At 47.7% G+C, this 23,831-nt stretch overlaps 1 protein-coding gene across 2 annotated transcripts in view; it reads left to right on the forward strand.

Annotated features, from left to right (window-relative positions):
• UGGT1 (UDP-glucose glycoprotein glucosyltransferase 1) overlaps positions 1-23,831 on the forward strand; it is an 849,443-nt gene that overhangs the window by 656,434 nt on the left and 169,178 nt on the right. For both annotated transcript variants that reach the window (XM_086943802.1, XM_086943803.1), the window contains one exon: positions 22,738-22,842. In XM_086943802.1, coding sequence (XP_086799928.1) covers positions 22,738-22,842 — 105 coding nt within the window. The remainder of the gene's footprint in view (positions 1-22,737; positions 22,843-23,831) is intronic.

Genomic DNA, 23,831 nt, shown 5'->3' on the forward strand with positions numbered 1-23,831 from the left:
CCGGAGCTGGTAAGAAAACTTGACGCCTAAAGACACTCCTGCACCCGATGTCCCACGGCCTTGGGTGGCCCAACTGATTGTGTCCCAGCAACCCAGGCATACCAACTTACCTCTCCAACCCGTGGTCGCCTCCAGAGCATCTGCGTCCTCAGCCTGCAGTATTTGTTGCAACCATAGAATACCCATTGATGAGAAGGTGCCATCTTTCTTGCATTGGTATGCCCCCACTTTTTTCTGACTGCTGATGTGCTTTGACTGAGTGTGCCCTGGGCTCCTGCCAACCAGGTACCCAGGGCCTGTGTTCCTTCCCTAAAACTGTACTGAAACAAAACCCAATTGGCATCTATGGCCACCTGTCAGCCCCTAGTAGTTGGTACCCAGGGCCTGGTGACCAGAGAAGACCCCTAAGGGCTGCAGCACTTATTGTGCCACCCTTAGGGGCCCTGTACCTTGGTACCCACACACTGCCTTTGCAGGGTGAATGCCTAGGTACAGAACTAAACAAAGAGTCGACATGGCACACATCCCTGTGTGCCATGCCCACAAACCCACTGCCCTGGCATACATCAGTCACCCCTCTAGCTGGGTGCCCTATGCCAGTGGTGTGGGCACAGGTGCACGAGCCCTGTGCCCCTACAGTACCCAGGGACATTCATGGGCACTGTAAGTGCAGTGATGCCATTAAGAGTATATGGTGCTGGGAGGTTGTCATTACGAACTCCACAGCACCATAATGGCTACCCCGAAGCCTGACAAGTTTGGTACCAAACTTCTCAGCACATTAAACCCACTCTGATGCCAGTGTGAGATTTATGTAAGATGCACCAGAGGGCATCTTAGAGATGCCCCCCATAAAACCTAACCTACAATCCACGTCTGGCTGAGTGGCTGCAGAGGCTGCCACACAGCAGACATGTTGCCGGACCCCTGGGTAGGATAGCCCCCGCTCTCCTGGGCCTGCAACAATGCACATCCTGGGCGAGGTGCTAGGTCTCCTCCCCAAGGATGGGTAGGGGGAAGCTTCAAAGGCATGCCGCCTCTGTGAGCTTCTCCAGACCATTTGCTGTACCCAGCAACCAGCCCCCACCCGTCCTGACCCCCACTCTGGCGGGAAAAACTACGTCAGGAAGGGGGGTGTGCACGCCTGTGCCAACCGCACCCCTCAGGTGGGGAAGACTAGGTGAAGCACGACCCCGGGCTCCGGCCATCTTGAAGATGGGGAGCCCTGCCCAATCACAGCTAGGCTCCTGCCCCCCTCCCACAGGAGAGGAGCAGGCTAGGGGGTGTACTCACCCCAGGGCAGGGACCCATTGGTCCCTGTCCTTGCCCTACCTGTAATGCCCCTAAATTCAGTATTTAAGGGCTCCCTGAACCTTCCTTCCTCAGATTCCGATAAACAAAGAAGAAAGAAGATCAAGAAGAAGAAGAAATCGCCGTGCAGCTGCTAACAGGACAACAACAACAACTGACTTGGCCCCAGCCCTACCGGCCTGTTGATCCTGGAACCTGCTCCTGGCTAACCCCGGTGACTCCTGCGAACAGCAATCTTGGGACACCCAGAGGACCTGCCTGCCTTGACCCTCTTGAAGATTGGGACTCCCTTCAGCAGAGGCTCTGCTGCAACAACCACCCTGGTGCCAGCCACTCTGCACCTGCAGAGCCCTGGCCGTGCCCAACCGAACCAAGACCACGAGGACGTCCCCCTGGCGACTGGGACCCGAAGTCCAGTGCCCAAAGACCCTCCTCGACGAACCAGACGACGCCTGCAGACTCAGAACCAGGGGCCACCCCAACCGCGACCAGCTGAGGGTAAGCTTTTCCGACACCCAAAGACACCCCTGCACCTGGTGCCCTGCGGCTCCCTGTGCCTCCCTTTGGGGTACCTACCTGTGCTCCAAGACCCCAACTTACCTCTCGATGTGCTCGTCGCCCCTGCAGAGTCTCCATCCCGAGCCTGCAGCCTTTGTTCCATTTTGACCTTTCCCATTGGATAACATTGAGCGCCCGATGGCTCAAGAGCACCCTGCACCCAGGCGCCCGAGTGCCGCTGGCTGTGCCACCGTTATCCTATCCTGCTCCCCACCTTGCCCTGAGCAAGTGACCAGGAGCCCAGCTCCCACAGCCACGTGGCCTGCTAGTCAGCAGCCACCAACCGAAGGCCCCCTTTCCCTCATTGGATATCATGGGGCCTACCTACCTCTGCACCCGGCCGCCCATGTGCTGCTGGGATTGAACTAACTGTACTTACCTGCCCTGGGGATCCCTGAGTCTATGCCCAGAACCTTAACTTCACCTACCAAGTACCCACCTGAAAACCGGTAACTCACTTACCTGCCATTTGATAACATTGAACAATTTTGACCCGAAATGTTTTTAAGTGTGAAGTTTTGAAAATGAAAATATTCATATACAATCAGCCAAAGTCCGAATTCCGAAGTACTCACCTGTGATCAGGGGAGAAGCCAGTACTGTACCTTTCAGCCCAGTACTGAACCGCAAATGTAGTCCCTACCGGGTTTGCTAGTAATCTGTATTTTCTCCATAGGAACCCATTGTCTGCTTTTCTATAACATTTCTTCTGTCTACTTTTGAAAACTTGAAATATTCTTTAAAAATCACACAAAATACTGAAGCACAATCACCTACCTGTTTTGAGTTAAGACCCCAGCGCTGGACCTAGGAGACCAGTGCTGGATTACAAAAGTAACGCGATCGTACTTTACCTGCAACCTGAATTTTCTCCCATTGAATAACATTGTCAGATTTCCATTGAAAAGTTTCAAAGTGTGAACTTTTAAAACGGCTATATATTCATGAAAATTCACTACAGTAACTAAAACGTTTTTGCTAATCTGGTTTCAGCTTAGACCCCAGGACTGAATCTAGGATCTAGTCCTGGAACTACTAAAGTAATCTGTGTAGTAATCAACTGTACTTTCATGTGGAAAACCCATTTAGCTCAATGCTATAGTGTGTTTTAGGATTGTGTTGCTTACTACCAATACTGTATTAATTGTGTGCACAAACTTTATTGCTCCTTTGCAAAGTAATTACATGAGAGTACTTATAACGAGAAAAGTATATTTTTATAACTGTTGGTTCTAAAAATAAAACAACTATATCTGTGGATATAAAAACAATCGGCCTGGAGTTCAGTCCTTGAGTGTGTGAAACCTTTTGTTCACTGAGTGTGTACAACAAATGCTTTACACTGTCCTCTGGTACTGTCCTACTGCTCGACCAAGCTACCAATTTGGAGAGTAAGGTCAGTTCTGACTTTAACCTCTGTTATACCTCTGGGGTTGGTGGACTCTATACATACTGGACTTCATTCTAGTCCAGTATGTATAGAGCCACTTTCTCACATTATTGATCTCAACAGCGCACCGGACGCCAAATCAGCACCCTGCACCCAGCCGCCTTTGCTCCACTGCGGGTGTACTTTGGGTGTTAACTCAGATTCCCCTTTGCCCTGAGCCTAATTCCAGGAGCTTTGCTCCCACAACCATGTGGCCTGCTCGTGAGCAGCGACCAACCGGAGGCCCCCTAACCCCCATTGGATAACTTTGGGCCTCAACACTGTGCACCCGGCCGCCCTAGTTCAGCTGAGGGTGTTTCAAGAGTGCATCCTTGACCCTGGGGGAACCCTGGTTCTAACCCTAGAATACCAACTCCCACAAATAACTACTTACCTGTAAACCGATAACTATATTTCCTTCCATAGGATTGCATTGACTGCTCTTCTTGAAAATCGTTTTAAGTGTGGAGTTGGTTTGTATGGAACATTGAAAAACTGCATATGTACTAAAAGTGAATTACTTACCTTTTTTTTAGGAGATGTTTTAGTGTGATATCTAGGCATATCACACTGATAGCAAAAGTAATCTGAAAAGTAATGTACGTAGTAATCTGTAAAGTAACTAAAAAGAATTTTCGAACTGTTGACTTACCTGTAATTCAACCAACTCCATTTGAACCTGCATTTAACTGTAAACAACTGCATAAGAATTTGCAACGCATTTATTTCACTTACCTGCACCAGGCTTGCTTCCAGAAATAAAATAACTTAGTATTTTTTATACAAACAAATTGTTCTGAGTTCAGTCTTTGAGTTTGTGACTTCATTTGCTGCCTGAGTGTGTACAACAAATGCTTAACACTGCCCTCTGGTAAAGCTCGCCACACTACGACAAATAGAGAGTAAGGTGCTAACTACTTTTACCTCTGCCTACCTTTTGTGTTCCACTGGACTCTGTGCACATGATACCTCATTTTGATATAATATATTCAGAGCCAGCTTCCTACACTGAGTTGTTGCTACACTCCCACCTAGTCTTCCAGATACCAGCTGGCCAGTCCAGAGTCAACCAGAGATTTAGCACTGATTCCTGCACTCTCTCACACCTCACAATCTCTACCCCAAACTCCTAGGCACTCGTCGGTCTGAGTCCTTTGTTTCCTCCATTATGGCATTGAGGAAAGTATGTGAGTATATTGATGCATCAAGGATGCGTTTTTCACCTTTCCTTCTTCAGAGGAGTTTTTCACCTTCTCCTCTACTCAGTGTCAGGGACATTTATATTGTGCCTTTTTTCGATAGCAGTGGATGGGAGTCCGAACATGAGGTGGGGCTTGGCTAGACCCATCAGTGGATATTTCATCCTTTATGGACACTGTGTAATCCTGCAGAAGTCCTTTTTCTACCCAAGACAGAGTTTAAAACAAATGTCTTCAACAGCCTGTGGGGCTGACGTGGCATGCCTCCACCTGCTTAAATCACTCTTGTCTTAAACTCGAGACCACAGAAGAAGCCACAGCTGATGTCATCTTGCACCTGCTCAGAATAAAACATGACTCACACCCCCTCACCTTCCCCCATCACAAGGTACATCTACCCCGGGAACTCTTTCACCCAAGAGAAAGTTCCAATTCTCATGTTGCTCTGGAAGTTCCACTTTGTGCGTCTCAAGGGCTGTGGGAAGACCTGGGGAGCTTGGCTTCGAGATGCCTTCCTCCCCACTCTGTTACCAATGCGAGTGCCACCTTGCTCCTTGGAAGGCCTGTCACACCAGCCTTCCTTTCAAAGGGATGTTGCACCCCTGTTGGGTCTGAAATTTCTACCCACAACCAGTACAATGACACTATTTAGTTGGGCTCTGTTGGACAACCAGTTCCTGAAGTTCTTTCTATCTTTTTCTCTCCCTTTTTTTTATTTCATTTTGGGGGTTGACCGCACCTGGAGGGGGCTAACACTTTGTGCTGTGGCCCTGTGCCCCCCTCCCATGTGCAGGTCTCCATACATATACGTCTAGCTCCCCTCCACCCCAGGATAGCCATGGAGAACACAACTACATTCAAAGTTATTGCTGAATGTGATAGGTCTTAATTCCCCCAATAAACGCCACCAAGTATGGCGATGCCTGGCCCAACAACACCCAGACCTCATGTTCCTCAGGGAACCATACTTACTGCAAACTGATCAGCGTCAAATGAATTACAGACTTGTGGCCATAATGCTTAAACCACACCTCGGAGGCACCTATGTCTCCATGACACAGGACCCTAAAGGCAGTTTCCTTAATATGATCATACGGTACGCACACAACACTTATCTCACGCTTCTCAACATATACGTTCCTAATTCCTCCCATGGCCCATTCCTGCTACAATTGCGAGACTCCCCCGGGGACATTATAGTAGGGGGAGATTTCAACCTGGCTTGTGGATCCCGACTTAAATAGGGACACCAACAGATTCCGAGGTACGGGGACAAGGTTGATCATACTGAAGAAAGATTACTGATTTGGGTCTCCTAGATTCATAGCTCTACCTTCACCCAGACACTAGAGACTACTCATTCTGCTTGCATCTCCACTCCACGTAGTTACGCATTGACTACAGCTTGATTACACACTCACATCTCCCCATGTCTATTTGGGTGCCCCCAAATCCGTTATTGCTAAGCTACAAGTGGTCCAAAATTCGGCAGCAAGACTCCTTACGGACACAAAATACCGGTGCTCATCCAAGCCTGCCTTAAGATCACTCCATTGGCTTCCGATACAAGAGAGAATACATTTTAGAGCCCTTTGCATCATGCATAAAAAACTTCAGGACAAGGGCCCTCCTATCATTAAGAATCTGATCAAACCATGCAAAGCCACCAGAAATCTCTGCTCAAATATCTCTAACTGGCCGACACCCCTAGAATTAAGAAGGCTCGGACAGGCGGCCGCCTCTTCTCCTATAACGCTTCAAGTATCTGGAATTCCCTCCCTCTCTCTATCCGCAAGGAAACCAACCTCCTGACATTCCGCAAAAACCTGAAGACATGCTATTCCCATAATCCCATCTGCCCTCTCGCCACCGTCCACAGCGCTGGGATGCTTCCGGGTAGCCATGCGCTATACAAAAACATTTTTCATTTCTTTTCATTTTCATGTTTAAACCCGCCACTACATCTGATATCTCGATTTCTGACCTCACCCGGAAAGACCTTACATAGTGATTTGACCCACACAACCCAGGAGCTTCCTCATCGTGGCGTCTCAAACCCTACATAGCTAGGGACTCGGTAAAGAGATCAGACCTACAGGAAGCCATAACCTATTATTTTGAGCAGAACGCTACCCCTGAAATTTCGACCCATACATGGTGAGACATCCTCAAGTCTACCATATGAGGCACCATCATAGGCATCCAGAGGGGGAGAGCTAGAGATAGTGGCTGCTCGTAGAGGAAGTGCTGTGGGCGGCGGGGGAGGGGGAGAAGAGGGGGTGGTAGTGGACTCGGACTTACGACGGGCAGGAGTAATGTAAGTAAATGACAAATGACTAAATAAAATTATTTACCTTGCGCTTGCTGCATCGCTGAGTTGGTGATGCAGCGAGCGCAAGGTAAATAGTTTTATTTATCTACTTACTGTACTCCTGCCTGTCGTATGTCTGAATCCACTACCCCCCCCCCCCCCCCCCACCCCACCCTGCCCCTCCCCATCGTCCGCAGCACACCCTCTGCGAGCCGCCGCTGGCTAGAGAGGTCATACTGGTGAGAACTCCTTGGCACTGGAGATAAAAGACCTGAAGACCCAAGGCAAACAAAATCCCTCAAGGCTCTTAAAGCGAAAATTGGCGATGTTGCAAGGTCATTTGAAACTTTATAGGACCAACTTTGCCGAACACGCCCTTCTAGTTGTCGGACAAAATTTCTATGACCAGGTGAATAAAGTCAGTACCTTCTAGCTCGTAAACTACGAGTACAACGTGCTAGGATCTACATCTCAAAGGATTTCAACAGTGTCGGGCAAGTGGACAGTTACTAGGGAAGGATAAACAAAATGTCTTTTATGCATTTTACCAGTAGCTTTATACTTAAGATGCCATGCAACCAGGACTCATTTGATGCTTCCTCAAGCAGTGCAACTGGCCCCCAGTGCCCGCCCAATATTAAGAACTTCTTGAGGCCCCTATAGACGCCAATGAGGTTTGCCAAGCAGTCAAAGCAATGGCAATGGACAAAGCCCCAGGCGGACTCCCCCTGGAGTTTTAAAAGACCTTTCTGACACTCCTACAAGAGCCTTTGCTTGCTCTCTACAACTCTTTCACCGCTACAATGCCACCAATCTAACCCCCATCATTTGGGAAGCAAAAATAGCCCTGTGCCCCAAACCAGGTAAAGACCAAACCTATAGATCCATTGCAGTTCTAAATGTCGATGCCAAAATCTACATGAACATGCTAGTGATGCACCTCAATCCATTTCTCTCTGTACTGATGAGTCGGACCAATTGGGGTTCATCCGCAATTGACATCCGCCACCTTGTCTACTTAATTGAAAAGGCACACAAGCAAAATATCCCAGCACTTCTCCTCTCCCTGGATGCAGAAAAAGCTTTTGACCGCATCAGCTGGCACTTCCTTAAGGAGGTACTTAGTAAACTTATCTTGCGACAGGGTATGATAGAGAAAATTATAGTAGTCTATACTGACCTCAAGGCAGTACTCGCGGTAAATGGACAACACAGAGAAGAACATATCATGCTGGCTAGGGGTACCCAACAGGGCTGCCCCTTGTTTCCCCTTCTTTTTGCCCTCTTAGTAGAACACTTAGCTATAAGGATCTGACAAGAACAGGGTATAACTGGTATCCCGTTTGGGGGCCGGATGCACAAAAGTAATCTGTTTGCGGTTGATATCCTCCTCATACTGACCAACCCAGCTCGGTCCCCTGCATCCCTTTTCCCGCTCCTGAAAGAATCTGAACTGGTGGATGACAGAGGATGACATCGCACCTCTGGCTGGCACTACTCTATTTCACTAGACGAGGCACTCCATTAAACATCTGGTCTCACTATCAACAGGCACTTCAAAGACTGGTCGAAGATTAACTGGAAACCACTCTACAAAACTATCCTGGATGATGTGCGAAGGTGGAGTCCTCTCTATCTTTCATGTCTAGGACGCATTAATGTTATCAAAATAAACATCCTCCTCCGAGTCCTATATGTATTCTAAACTCTGCCCACCCCTATACCCGCTCAGGAAATAACTAAACATCAAAGCCTTCATCTGAGCAGTCACAGCACCGCAGTTTTCTAACAAAATGTTAATGCTCCCAAGACACAGGGGAGGCTTGGCTTGTCCTAATCTCTTGAAAAGCTATTGGGCAGCCCACTTCCAAATACATTTCGGAATGGGTAGTCTGCTATAATGAAAAGCACTGGCTCCATATGGAAAATGCAGTGGCATACTGCCCTCTGTGGGATCTGGCTGGCTCCCTTGCCCCACGAGCCTCTACAATGCTTACATCGCCATTCCAACTAGGACAGTCCAGGACATCTGGGATCAAATAGCAGATAAAAAGGTCTCACCACCTTTCCATCCCCTAATACCCTAATCACCAGAAATCCATACTTTTAACCCACCCTCTTTCCCAACGCATTTTCAGAATGGAACAGGGTTGAGTGTAGAACCCTTGGTGATCTCTTACAAGGCAATGGCATCAAGCCTTCTGAACAATGCAAACAGGAGTATCTGATCTCAGAAAACGTGCAACTCCAGTACTATCAGCTTAAACATTGGCCCTCCACCTCACTAGGGCTGCCATCCAGAACAGTCACTCCTTTTGAAAAATGGGTGAGGTAATTCGAGGGCATGAAAGGACTAATTACAAACTGTGGGGCCACACAAGTCCCCAAGCCTAAAATACCTCACGCCTACAAAACTAGATGGGCAAGATAATTAGGGATAGATCGTTCCCCAAATGAATGGGACACATTATGGGTGGACATATCCAAATCCCTATACAGCATTCCCCAACGAGAATTGGTATACAAAGTGATGCTACAGTAGTATCTCACCCCAACCAGGCTACAACACATATTCCCCACAGCCTCCGACATTTGCTAGCGATGTGACAAAGAACGTTGCACTCCAGGGACATTTGTTGAGACTGCATCCTCATTCAAACTCCCCTTCCTGCTGACACCTCATTAGTTCTCTTTGGGTTCAAGCCTACTGAACTGGAGGGGATGATGGGTGTGAACTGGACTCTCACGCCACATGACCGGTCGGCCAAACAATTTATCGCCCTATATTAGAAAGACAAAGACCCACGCTTCCCCGCCAAGTGTCGTGGCATCCGAGGATGTGGTATGTTCTAGCCATGGAACAAATCACACACAACATAACGAACATGGATAAGACGTTCACTAGCATATGGCAACCCCTCGTGCGCTAAAGCTCGAGACTCATATACAACTTCAATGCACCTCAAAAGCTTGGGGCTCTTCTACTCTTAAACTATGTGTAAGGTTCTCCTTCCCCTATTGTAGTAAAGTGCCCCTTTTTCACATGGCCACCCTACTTTTGCATGGTATTTGATGCAGTTTTGACTGAAGACTTGTTAACCAGGTCCCCAGTGTCAGTGTCCTTTCCCTAAAACAAGCTAAGTGTTCAATTGTTCCCCAATTGGCAAGATCCTTAGCACCGCTGAAAGTTCCTAGTAAATGGTTTCCCTGGTACCTAGGACATTAGTACTAAAGAGGGTCCCTAAGGGCTGCAGCATGTATTGTGCCACCCTAAGGGCCTACCATCAAACTCCTGCAGACTGCCATTGCAGGCTGCGTGAAATGGTGCGGACAAAAGTGAAAACGCGACACGGCACACACCTTGTGTGCCATGCCCACAGACACTACATGCAGTATATGCTCGTCAACCCTACAGCATGCCTTACAGCCCTACGGCAGGATGCATTGTTACATGTGAGGGCATATCTGCTAGAGCTGATATGTCTCTGTGCTGTCTGGTTCGATTTGGAGATAGTACAAGTGAACATGGAAGCCATCTTAAGTATATGTACTGGGCACTGGTCATTACGAGTTTCCAGGTACATGATGGCTTCACGGAACCCCATGGTGTTTGTAATCTAACACCTTGTCTTAATAAATCTGTACATTTGCCACCCCTGGATGGCAGACCGGGAAGTGGGTGGGTGGAGGGAGTGGGGAGGAGTTGGTTCACTTTGCAACATTAGTGCGTGTTTATATATACACAACGGATTCGAATACGCGCGTGTTTTTAATCGAAAGGCCGAACAGACCCTATCGATTTGTCTGATGCGCAACAACTACAAGGGACGCATACAGACAATAGTCACAAAAACATATTGTATACCCACAAGCATTGTGAAATTAAACATATTCGAAACGTGCGCTTACTCTTTTCTTTCTCTTCCATTTAACCAGACTGAGCCACAGCAACGCGTGGCCGGGTGCAGCCAGTGAGTCATAAAAGTCTTTCAGACTTGCAAGAGGGATTTTTAGATGACAATTCAGACATAATCACCATCCATAACCTCAATGCCATCTTTATAAGAAGGTTTGGCTCTACTCAACCATGGCCCACGTTCTCGAATCATTACCTCACAAGATTGCAGCATCCAGCACATCACCTGCCCTAACCAAATAGGGAGTGGCATTACTGTTGCCCACAGGTCATCATTGTCCTGCCTTCATCAGCAAAGCGTACTTAAATTCCGTCAGGCTTAACTCCATCTGCTTCTCACTGTTGGCAACAGGGGCTGCAACCAACCAGTCTCGTCTTCCAACTACGTGAAACTAACCCTTCCTTTAATTTTGAAACACCATTTTGATCAGTTCATCCTCAACTTGTTCCTTTGCAAAGGTCACCTCCTGTGTAATGCAGTGGCCAAGATCTTAATGGATGCCAACTCCACACTGTTGGCATCACTTATTTCGTCATGCTGCCTTCACACTACAAGGGCAACACATTGAAAATTATTTTCGCCATCTTGAGCAATGTCTTGTTTTACTCCCAAAGATGAATTAATTTGGTCTACCACTCAGCTATCAGCTCTGACCATCTCCACTCCTCACCTTCCCATCCAGGAGAACTGAAATCAAACCATTGGTACTGGTCATTCAGTAGATTTTCTACGTTATGGTCAAGGCTTTCACAAGCCAAGTGTATCCTAATGCATTTCACACAACCCCTCCAGGTGGAGTAAAAAAGGATTGAGGCGTTCAGGAAGTAAATGCTGTCTTTGAACAGCTTGGCAACAATGTCATTTAACTAGGTCTTCCTATTAGACAGTTATATGCGCACTCTCTTGGACATAGCCAGCTAGAACTTGCCAGGGATCTCTGAAGAGTTGAGGGCCTCTTTGGATCAAACCAGTCCAGACGACCAGGATGCAACCAGATACATAATTTGATCTGGCCTGGACTCTACAGATTGCTTGGGTTGAGCAGTCTGCACTAGTATGATGCTCCATTGCCACGGATGGATGCGATCCACACAGGCTTTTCAGGAGATGATGCCAACATTCCTCATGTATATGCCTGGTGATAGAGCAGCCTATTTGGCGATCCTGCTCTCAGATGCTTTAAGGAAAGCAGAGCCACGGCATGTTCCTTGGGCCTATCCACCCCCTGCCAGACAGTTTCCTCATCGGTTTCCATCTTTCTGTGGCTACTCCAGAGTGTTGAAGTATAGACCACACCAGGCCCCTCCGTCACTGCAGAAGTTACCTCAGCCTATCTTGGATGGGACTGTTATCAACCAAAGTTTATGCAGGTCACCAGGGACCACGTCCTTCTCAGTCGCTGTGCCCTGCGGCAAAAGCCCCCAACCTGCTTTAGTTTGCCCTTTGCAGCACGCAATCATTCTGTGGGACTCAGGATGCAATACTTCCTCCCAGAACGACAGTACCTTAAATGTAATGAGATCAGCCTTCCAGATTGCTCAACAGGGTTATGCTGTCCCGTTTATTTCTGACCCACCACAACATCCTTCCACGTCAGAGTGGCTTTCCGGGTACCACCTATCTATCATGTTGCAAGTGTTGTGCGTACTACTTCCCAAAGGATCCATCTAGAGGGTGCCGGCCTTGAAGTAGGAAAGGGTTGTCACTCCGCTATTTCCACATGCTGAGGAAGGACGGAGGCCTTCATCCGATTTTATATCTTTGCCCTCTGAATACCTTTCTACGAATGTCTAAAATGCTCACTCTGGCCTAAGGTCTATCTGCCCGGGATCCAGGCAACTAGGTAGTAGCCTTAGGCTAGCAGAACACTTACTTTCATGTGCCCATCTTGCAGTCCCACAGATTTTACCTGCAGTTCACGGTCAGCAGGATCATTTTCAGTTTGCCATGCTCCCCTTCAGTTTTACCAGTGCCTTGTAGGTGTTCACAAAAGTGATAGCGGTGTGATCGCAGCACATCTTTAGAGTTTGGGAACATCAGATTTCCACTACCTGGATACTGTTACCAAGTCCCAACATCGTTTTATTTTGACGAGATTTAGGTTTAATTATGTAAATTTTTTTCTGGCTGGGCAAAGATAGAAGGCCTGGGTCCTTGCTCATGCGATTGTTTTTCGAGGCAGGATACTATGCATTTTGTCTTATTCTCCGACTTTATTTACCTATTCGCAGGCATTACATCCTTCTGGTTTAAAAAAAAAAGGTTTTTGCAGGCGAGACCAGCTCTTTTATACCTGCAATTGCTGAGCAATCCGTGGGAAACTTTCAGTATTGCTAGCTTTTTAGTAGCAGCAGTTAGAGCAAGGAAAAAAAGGAAGTAGCAACTGAAAGAGGGTTAGTGTCCGGATTCTGTTATGTATTCTTTGCCCTATTTCACGTGAAATGTTTTTATATTGTCTGTATTTTATAGTGATATTTGCATATTCGGAATTGCAGCGATGTTCTATTTATGGATGATTTTGTGTAATAATTCTTTTTAATCTTGTAATGTTGAGTATTTTTAAAATACTTTCATGTTTTTTTTAATTCTTTTTATTGAAAACACAAAAACAAAATAAAATACACATATAACAAACCACTGGGTTGCATCAAAACACTCAATATTTATACAGACTTCTTCCTGCGCCAAGAAAAGCGACAATAAGAATATCACAGGTGTTCACAGGTCCTTCACCATTGCTTGATCATCTGGCTCAGCAGGAGGAGCACAAATATCTCCCCTATAGACATTCCAGGGCCCCCAAATCTTACCCCATTTCTTAGGTCTCCCTCTGGCCACATACACCAATCCAAATCCTCCATCCATTTCCCAATGGTAGGCGGCCGATTCGCCCCCCACAATTGTGCTATATTAAGTTTAGCAATACCGCATGCCAGCGTGGCCCACGCCTTCCCGTGGGACGAGAGATCGGTTGGATCCCAAACATTCAAGAGACACCTCCGCGCCTCCAGCTCAAAGCTCACTCCCCACACCTCGCGTATCTTCGCATGAATAGTGGTCCATTACCCCAGAATGAGGGCACAGTCCCACAAAATATGAAAGAACGTCCCGACCTAGCCGCATCCTCTCTTGCACCCATCACTCGCAGCCAAACCCATACGCACCATTCGTGGACCAGTGACATAGCAGCGGTGCAGGATCTTCAATTGAACCAGCTGGAGTCTCATCGGAACCGCAACGACTCTCGGAGAGGCCACAGCCTCCCTCCAGTCCTCGTCCTCCAGAATCAGGCCTTCAGCCCTCCATTGGTCTCTAAGAACCACTAACGGATCCTCTGTATGATTAACTAGTTTCCTATAAATCAAGGAGATCGTCTTTGTCGGAAGGTGGCCTTCCAACACTCGATCCTCTAGTGGGCAAGCCTCAGGGAGCGTCTCCCCCCGGGGGACTCCAGTAAGTAACGCATGCCGAATCTGCAGATACCGAAACTTCTCACTCCCTTGCAGTTGATACCGTTCCTGCAGGGCCTCAAAAGGAAGGATACCACCTTTACCCCAGTGATCCCCCACTCTGGAGATACCAATGAGGTCCCATTTATCGAAACCCTTGGACTTCCATAAACTTCCCAGGCGCTCAGAGTTCCAGAGAGGCGTAGCCAGTGTAATCTTTCCCTCCCAATTAAGGGAGCAGTTGGCCTCATGCCAGACCCGAACTGCCACCACCGTTGGCCCCACCAAGGGAAAACGGCCACGTCGAGCATATAGTGCCCTAGTAAACTCTCCCCCGGGAACCTGACCGCGATCCATTGCATAACCGGGGTCCAGCGGTGAGCCATAGATGGCATGATTAACCGCCGCCAGTTGTGACGCCCAGTAATACTTACGAATATTGGGCAGACCAATCCCCCCATCATACCATGGCAATGTCAATTTAGTAAACGCAATTCGAGGTCTACCCTCCCAAAGTAGCTGTCTCTGGAGAGCCTCAACCTCCTTGAAATACAACGGAGGAACCGGGTCCATCGAGTTCTGAAGCGCATATAGAAAGCGAGGAAGAGCCATCATTTTAAATAGAACTACGCGACCGAGAAGAGATAATGGAAGCGACTTCCACCGGACCACATCCCGCCGAAGCCTGACTAGGGACGGCAACAAGTTGTTGGAATACCTCCTCCGAGGATCCAAGGATATGTAAATGCCAAGATACTTAAAACCTTCCATTTCCAGTCTAACCGGACAACCGGGAGGAACCACCGGGGGATCCCCACTTAACACAAAAAGAACCGACTTCGTCCAGTTAATGGCGAAGCCGGAATATCCTCCAAACACATCCAAGACATCCAAAAAAGCTATAAGGGAGGTCCGTGGGGAGGTCAAATACAACAAAATATCATCCGCATAAAGCGATATCTAGTCCTCCCACTCGGAAGTCCACCTAAGCCCCCTAATCGACCTATCCCAACGGGCCCAAGCCGCGAGCGGCTCTAGTGCTAATGCGAACAGTGGGGAAAGAGGACATCCCTGTCTAGTGCCCCTCTCCTGCGCAAAGTCAGCCGACCTATGATTATTAACAACCACATGGGCCAATGGACCAGAGTACAAAAGGCGGACCCAAGAAACAAACTCTGGCCCTATGCCCATCTTCCCCAAGACGGCAAAAAGATATGGCCATTCCACTCTGTCAAATGCCATGGTGGCATCCAAGGATAACAAAATCGTCGGCTCATGAATCTGCGAAGCCCCCCCCCAAGGACCCCATGGAGCCTGCGCAGATTGAGAGCCGTATTTCGACGGGCCATAAAACCTGACTGATCCGGCTGGATCAACGTTGTGATAACCTTCAGCAGACGAGTCGCCAACAATTTTGCCAAGATTTTCGGTTCAGCGTTCAACAGGGAGATCGGGCGATAGGAAGAACACGCGGTCTTCAGCTTGCCATCCTTGTGTAGGACTATGATGTTCGCAACCCGCTGGTCGTACGGAAGCTGAAACCTCTCCCTACTCTCCAAAAACATGTCACGAATGAAGGGAGCCAACTTATTCACGTTAACTTTATAGAGCTCAACCAGGAGTCCATTAGGACCTGAGGCCTTACCGGATCGGACCCCTCTAATCGCCTGCGCCACCTCGTCATTTGTTAGGGGGGAGTCGAGGAATTCCTTGTCCTCGTCCGAAAGAGTAGGCATCGGGATGTCCTGAATCAAGTCCGCGTTTTCAGACTCCGAGTGAATACATTCGGCTGCATACACCTTCTTATAATAACCAGCAAAGACCTCCACAATCTCCTGCGGGTCTGTAATTTTATCGGATCCGACGGGCCGCAGCTCCGGAACCAGCCTCGACGCCCAATCACCCTTCTCAAGCCAGGCAATCAGCTTCCCTGCCTTATCCCCATGCTCGTACACCCGACTCTGGGTATTTGCCAACTGTGACTGACCTTGCGTTTTCCCGGGCCCGGCTACGATACTCATCCTTAAGGAGGCGCAGACGGTGGATTCCCCCGGCGTAGCGGCACGCGACACCTCCCGCTCCAGAGCTAGCAACTCCGATTCCACCCTATCAATCTCAGCACGCCCCCCCTTCTTCTTCCCCGAAATATATGACAATAGCTCCCTTCTAAGGACAGTTTTATACGCCTCCCACAGGGAACATTTGGAGTCTACCCAGGCTACGTTCTCCTGGAAGTATCTATCGGCCACTCGCACAATCTCCTTCCTAGCCACCGGGTCCCGAAACCGCCACGCGCTAATAGGTGCAACCCAGGCCACATCATGCCCGCCCAGATCCAAACTAATCCAAATGGGTGAGTGGTCCGAAACCCCTCTAGCTAAATGTCGCACCTCCCGGAGCCACGCCACCAGGGCCGCAGGCACCAACACATAATCTATCCTTGAGAAGGACCTGTGCGCCGCCGAAACGTGAGTTTATTGAGATTCGCTGGTGTTCTTAAGCCGCCAACCCCTCTCGCCCCGGTCGTAAACCCAGCATGCGCAACCAATTTATAGCCCCCTCTGTGAAGCGCCATCACCGCTTTCCCATCAGGTGAGTTTCTTGCAATAGCACCACATCTGGGGAGTGTCTCCGGATCAGCTGACCAACCATACCCCTCTTGACCTTATCCCCTAACCCGTTCACATTCCAACTCAAAGCGGAGATCCCCACCACCCCTCTAGCGGAAGACCTCACCAATCCAGGAAAGAACAGGATAACAAGATGGCACGCAGTGGAAAAACAAACCCCAACTAAAACAACATACAGTTAAACCACAACAAACCCCGCACCATCTCCACCAACCCCCTCCCTGCACCCCTCCCTACAGCTTACACTCATCCCCAACTAGCAGTGTGCCTGTCGCCCCCAACTAATCTACAAAAATCTTAAGGTAGAAAACAGAGGAGGGCCAATGAGCCCGCCCCCCCCCCCCCACCACCGACTCTATGTGGGCAAACCTGCTTCCTAACAGAACACAATCACAATGCAAACTCAGACCTGCAGGAATCCCCATTGCAGTTCCCAGCCAACACATCCCCGGAGCCGCTTATTACAACCCCCTGCATACTTCACATTGAACCAAGTCATTGTTCTTCTGTTTCTCCCTGGTCACGGGAATCCCGGTCCGGCCGCTGAACACTGTCCAACCAATCCCCTGCCGCATCAGTGTGATCAAAGAACCAGGCCTTTCCGTCCAGTTCAACTCGCAGGCGGGCTGGGAACATCATGGCTTACCTCATACCGTTGTCCCTCAGCCTCTTCTTGACCGACATAAACCTCTGCCTCTGTTTCTGGACCGCATGAGTGAAGTCCGGCAAAAACAAAAGTTTCGCATTTTCGTATTCCAGAGAGTGCGAACATTATTGCGTCGGGCCCGCCCTTCATATTCGTCCAGCCGGCGATCCACAGACTCGCTGTAAGACCTAAGATCACACACCTCCTGCTGCAGCTGACTGACATCATCAATCAGGCTCGTCGTCTTCACTTCCAAGGATTTGACCTTTTCGTTAGCTTTGGAGAGATCAGCCCTGATGAGACCCATTTCAATTGACACAGTGTCTAACTTAGCGTCCAGAGTCTCCATCTTCTGGCCCAACGACGTCCGGACCCCCGTGATGGCCGCCATAAGATCCTTCAATGTGGGTTCCCCCTCAGAGGGGCCGTCCTCCAAGCCGCCCCCTGCGTTCTTCTTCGAATCCAGCGGCGACCCCCTAGGGAGGGTATACCTATCTGGTTTGTTAGATTGTACCTGTCTCCCTCACCCCCCCCCCCCAGCCCCCCCCACCTGGTGCTCTTAGGCTGCTGCATTTCCGTCTCCGTCCTCGCTGCCATGGCACCCTCACTCAGCCCACCCACCGACGTAGCCCGGGTGGGGAGCAAGCAGCACCCAACACAACTCTGTCCAGGATCAATAGGCAGTATCCAGCATCTCCACCTGAAAACACTCTCTGACAGGGGTCCAGGAACAAAACAATCCCCGTCCAGGAGACACTAGCCCATCAGGGGAGACAAGCTGCCTCACTCAGTGCACTTTCATGGTTTTTAATAATAACCAAATAAAGTAATTTTGACTCACACTACCTCAATGACTGGATGTGGAAGGTGGGTTCACCACAGTCGGTCATAGACCACCTCCAGGCAGCGGCACCTGACATTGATGGGGTTCTCAATTAAGCCAAAGTCATGCCTGACTCCATCGCTAATGGCAATTGGACGCAGAGGTGGCACAGGGCATCATCTAACATTGGGGGTAATCCTGTCTAGATTAATTTGCCACTGTTGAGAACCGGCAGTCTCCAAACCTGGAACTCCCTGAAAAGTCTGAGCATGAACATTCTGATTGAGCCATCTAACTGCAGATTTTTCACCTTCGAATATTCCCCAGGTGTCAGACTGGATCTGGAAAATCTCGAGGAGTGCCTCGACACAATGGTAGGTGGCATTGATGGGCTCCACGTCGGGCTTATCCACTGTCTTTGACTCACACTTGGTTTACCTGTGATGCCTGGGGTCGAGCCATGACTCCAAGGCCTGTGCCCACAGCTGACCCATGCACTTGGTGATTCTCGAACTGACAATGAAGTTCCTAGAGTAGCAGCAGGAGAAGGCTCTGCGATCCCAAGAGATATCCTGGGCCCGTTCTCAGAGCTGATCCCGCGGACGAACATCATCTCACTCCCAAGTCGACAACATTAAAGTTGGTTAAGTCCAAGAAGTAGTTGTTGATGTGTTCTTCGGCATTCCAATTCCATAGCAAGCACCATGCTTCTAGGTACCACTGCCAGCACTCCACTCGAGGAGCTAGCAGCCAGGTCCACTCCATGCTTTGCTGAGTACTCCGAAGCTGAAGCGACCCCAGACCAACTTGAGTTCTTTGACACCATACATTCCATATTTGCATCCACGGCTCCCTCTGGCGTGCCTTCAGCTCACGGAGACTAGAGGTGCCCCTGCTGAATTCTTGTTGGTGGGTTCGACTTTGACACCAACTGAGCCCTGTGGATCCGCCCCCAAATCCAGACTTACACTGGTACCTCCAACTGCCATGGTTCCAGTTCACCCGACGACCCCTTTAACTCCGACTGAAGAGGAACCTTCTCTCCTCTCTGACTCCGAGACAGCGCAGCCTCAACAGTAACACCATCACCAAAGCATAGGGTTTACAACACAGGACCTGGGTTACGATTTAACAAACAAGTAGATACACCTATATGAGGAACTCGAAATACATGAATTCAGGATGTGTGCTGTACAAAACGTTCTCCTGTGTTTGATTTAAGTAACTATAATGTTTGTGTGTAATCTGAACCCAGGCCACCCAAAGAGTGCAGATAACCGACCTTCGTCTTAGTTCACTATTGGCATTGTTGTCAGGGTTGGGGAAAAATGAAGATTTCAAAATGTATGTTTGAAAGCTATCCCTTTTAAAAAATACTTCTCAATGCACTGATAATCTGTTGTACTAAGGTGAAATGGTTCTGCGTGTTAATCAAATACACTTTTTGAATAGTGAAGAGACTCTTTCATAAATTTACATTTTTGCTGCAAAGTTGTTTACAAAAGGAAGGTGATCCTAAGTGATCCTAAAGTTAAGGGGTGCAGGACACCCTAGTTGCTTCCTTTCTTTAACTTAACGTTTAACCTCCTGACCGCGGCGCAAATTCCTCCGCGGTGCTGGGTAATTAATGAGGGGCGGGGATCGGACGCCACTGTGACGCCGGGGGCCGTCTGACGCATGCAAGGGGTTAAACAAACGCTTGCCAGTAAATTTACCATTTTTTAACAATAGTGCTGAGTCACCTAAAGCAGCCCAGTGCTGCGTTTGACCAGGGGGCCTCATGTGAAGTTCAGGAGAGCCGCATGTAGCCCGCCCGGCCGTACTATGAATATTACTTAGTTGGAATACGAGCTGTGGTGCCTTTTATTCACAGGTTCCATCAAAGAATACAGTAAGCATTGCATTATATGTTCTGATGCATGCTAGATCATTTATCTTTGTTGGGTTCTAGAGTGTACACTGAAATAATGCAGCTAAAGTATGAAATGAGCAGGTAAGGACTTCCTTAGGAGCCCATTGTCCTCCCACTTATCCCCCCCACTTGGTTGCTTCCTACATCACCTGCACCTACCATGGTATTCCTAGTAGTTTCTGTATCCTCCTCCTTCTCCGAATGGCCAATTAAAGAACTCTGACTTTTACGGAAAAAGCTAAACCAAAGAGGATGATGGACGGAGTGTTGAACATTGCAAGCACTCGCCCCCAGTCAACTGATCGTGGTTTAATCCATCATTCTTTAGCTCATTCCGCCACCCCAGTTCAGACATGGCCATATGCAAATCAGTCTGACCCTGTGCCTCAAGGGAACAGTCAAGCCCGAACTGCCATGACATGTCTTCCCTGGACCGAAAACAAACATCCTGGGACAGGTTTCTGGCTAATCAGTCTTCATCAGCCAGGCTAGTTTGAATCCAGTGGCAAAGTGAGTAAGGGCCCCTTGTCTGGGCATACCCTGCCAACTTAGGGCGAACAAAGCAAAACCAAAGGGGATGATGGACAGAGTGTTGAACATTGCAAGCACTCACCCCCAGTCAACTGATCGGTATTTTTACGGAAAAGGCTGTCAGAATAGTTATAAGTGGCTAAACATTGGGCTTGACTTCTCATTCATCCAAATATGAAGGTTTCTATTCAACATTGTGATAAAGTCTGGGACGTTTCATCTGTCGGAGAACATGTCTCTCTGGCTATCTCCCTAACGTTTCACTCCTGTGACTTGATCCTGAGGTCATTGTGATGGGCTGCTACAATTTTTGCTCCTGTCAAGAAATAAGGCAAAAGTTCTCTGGCATTCCTTCTGCATATGTTGGTAAGATGTCTCCCATTGCTCCAGTGGTGAAAGCAAGATTCAGAATTCTTACTGTGTCCAGATCCATTTCAAAACAGAGACAAGTATAATGTTGGTTAATGCTGGTGGTGAGAGATGTGGTGCAGAGGTCCGGGCGGCTGACTCCGGAGCACGGGCCTCGCAGTTCGATCCCCAGCACCGGAGGCAGATCGGCTCAGCATCATGTGATTTTGCGCGATAGCTCACTTAATCTCCCCGATGTCCCCCAACGCCTTGAGACCCTTACAGGTGATTAGTTTGCGCTTTACAAATACCTGGTTTGATCAACCATCACAAGTTACCTTTCTCGCCTACCTTTCCAGAAGTGACTACAAGTGATTTTCACATGAAGAAAATTGAATGCTTTGATAAATGGTAACTACTGTGCTTGCAATCTTTGAAGTGGGAATGGTGGAGTAGCACAAACCACCCAGTATTTTCAAATAGAACCCCCCCCCCCCCCCCCACACACCCTTCCCTTATTGTTTTGTTAAAGGAATTTTGACTTTATTAACCACAGTTAAAGCTTGTAAGGAATTCTACAGGTGCACCTTGGATGGCTGTAAAAGAGAAGTGAAGAAAATGTATGTCTGTTGTAGGTGTGCATGACTTTAGATAGATCTCTTTTTGGTGTTTCAACAGAAATATTTTTCCTTGTGGCTCTCTTCCGACATTTCTGAAATGTTACTTTATTCTAATGTTCATGAAAAGTCTTATTACATGTAAAATTGCAGCAAGTACCACTCCATGAATCTCAAACCTTTTCTGTACTGAGAGCTATTTCTGCTCTTTGAAAACCACCCTGAGCTACCGCCAAATATAATAATTTAAAAGCTGCCCCTGGAGCAGAGGTTTCTAAACCTTGAGTAATAAGAGCTACTTATGTTCAATGAAGAGTGTCCCGAGCTACTATTACTGTTTGCATAGCGACCACATAAGACAATGTTGAATTAGTGGTCACAATTTGCAAGATTTCCAGCTGTGATCACCTCAGCGCATTAGGCACTGTTGCCAGCATTAATAAAAAAAACTGCTGTGTCAATGTGGAATGACTACTTAGTAATATATAGCAGCCATAGCTATGATCACATTGGAACCAAGTTAATAATAGGTGTAAGTCTCTCCAGCATTCAATGATTTATCTCTCAAATATCTTTAAATATATTTCGGAAATTCAATGTTTTTTTCTCCACACATCTGCTATTGTGTTTTGAAAATACACACATTTGTGACTTGAATACACACTTTTTAGTTTTGGTGTACATAGATTAATTAAACCATGCAAAAGCTCCTAATTTAGTAGGATGGGCTGCACACAGGAGAGCTACTCATTGGAGAAGCATGTACTACTCACTCCGAAGCCAGTGTTCTCTACACTCTTTTATACTAATTGGTGTCTCTGAAAAAATCAGGCACTTAAACTGGCATCGTTAAACATCTAGTGAAATCATGATGCATTTGTATACTAGTGCAGTTGGTAACTAGCCATTCTTTAATGTGTACGGTGTTGATCACTGGCACATTAAAAAAATGCTTGAGACCGTCTGTGTACGGTAACCTGTAAATGATTAGCTAATGTTGTTTATGCAGTCATTTTGGCAGTAAGTAATTTTGTAACCTGTGCCTAAATCTTTCAGGGGACTGACTGGAGTACCAAATACAGAAGAAGTGAAAGCAGATAAAGAGGAAGTGCTGAATATCTTTTCCTTGGCTTCCGGCCATCTGTATGAGCGATTCTTGAGGTCAGTACACACTCCTAAATTCTAGACAACAGCTGTAGAAGTAGATATTCTGATAACTTAAACTAAACTTAAGATGTTTCATGGATGGTCACTTTAGTCTTGTACTATGACCATGGGATACTGAAAGAAAGAAATCTCTTGTAAATCTTCTCTCTTTGTCCCTGTATATTTGTCAACCTCATCTCCGTGTAGTCCCTTAATGCTCCTTCTTTCTTAGTATCTACCAATGTATTCAATACTCTGTGTACATACTCTCAACATTTAAGTTGAAGAACTACTGTAAACATTTTAATAAACAAATAAACCAAAATCTTCTAGTATTTCATGTAGACAGCACCCGTTCGAAAATATGTACCACCTGCCTTGGGGGTTACCAAGGGCTGTGAGTGAGCATTGAACTGTAGTCACCACCATAAAAAAGGTGATTAATTTCCAGTAATAGTGATTAGTTTATGATGATGCAGCATCTCCTTATGGTTGTACAGGCCATACAAACTTCAGTTGTGTGTCTTGTCATTGGGCTGGTGTCTTCCATCTGTCAGATAAGTAAATTAGTAACTCACATTCACCTGTTGACCAAGCACTGAAAAATGTGATAGGTTTGTCTTTGCTTTACTTTTACAAATCTAATAGAGACTTCTAGCAGATTCCTTAACTTAGAATATTCTCATGGTGTCAGGATCCAGAATTTCTTTCCTGAGCACTACCCCTTCTCGCTGGAGGGTGGCGTCGTTCAACTCTACGCGGTGTCGTCCATGTCAGAAGTGACTCGTGCGGTGCCTATATAGGCACCAACCCAGCATGCTCACGTCTGGTTTTTTCTTTTCATATTAGTCAGTGCGGATCCTGAAAAGAGCTACCCAGTCACTTTTTGACTGACCTTTCGAGACATGCCTCCTGGTATGTGACAGAGATGTCTGTCAAATGTCAGTGACAGATCCACAACTTTTCTGCCTTTGAGGTCTTGCGCATCACCACAATGCGAAGAC

This window comes from Lissotriton vulgaris, chromosome 11 (genome assembly GCF_964263255.1).
Source record: "Lissotriton vulgaris chromosome 11, aLisVul1.2, whole genome shotgun sequence".
Classification (NCBI taxonomy): domain Eukaryota; kingdom Metazoa; phylum Chordata; class Amphibia; order Caudata; family Salamandridae; genus Lissotriton; species Lissotriton vulgaris.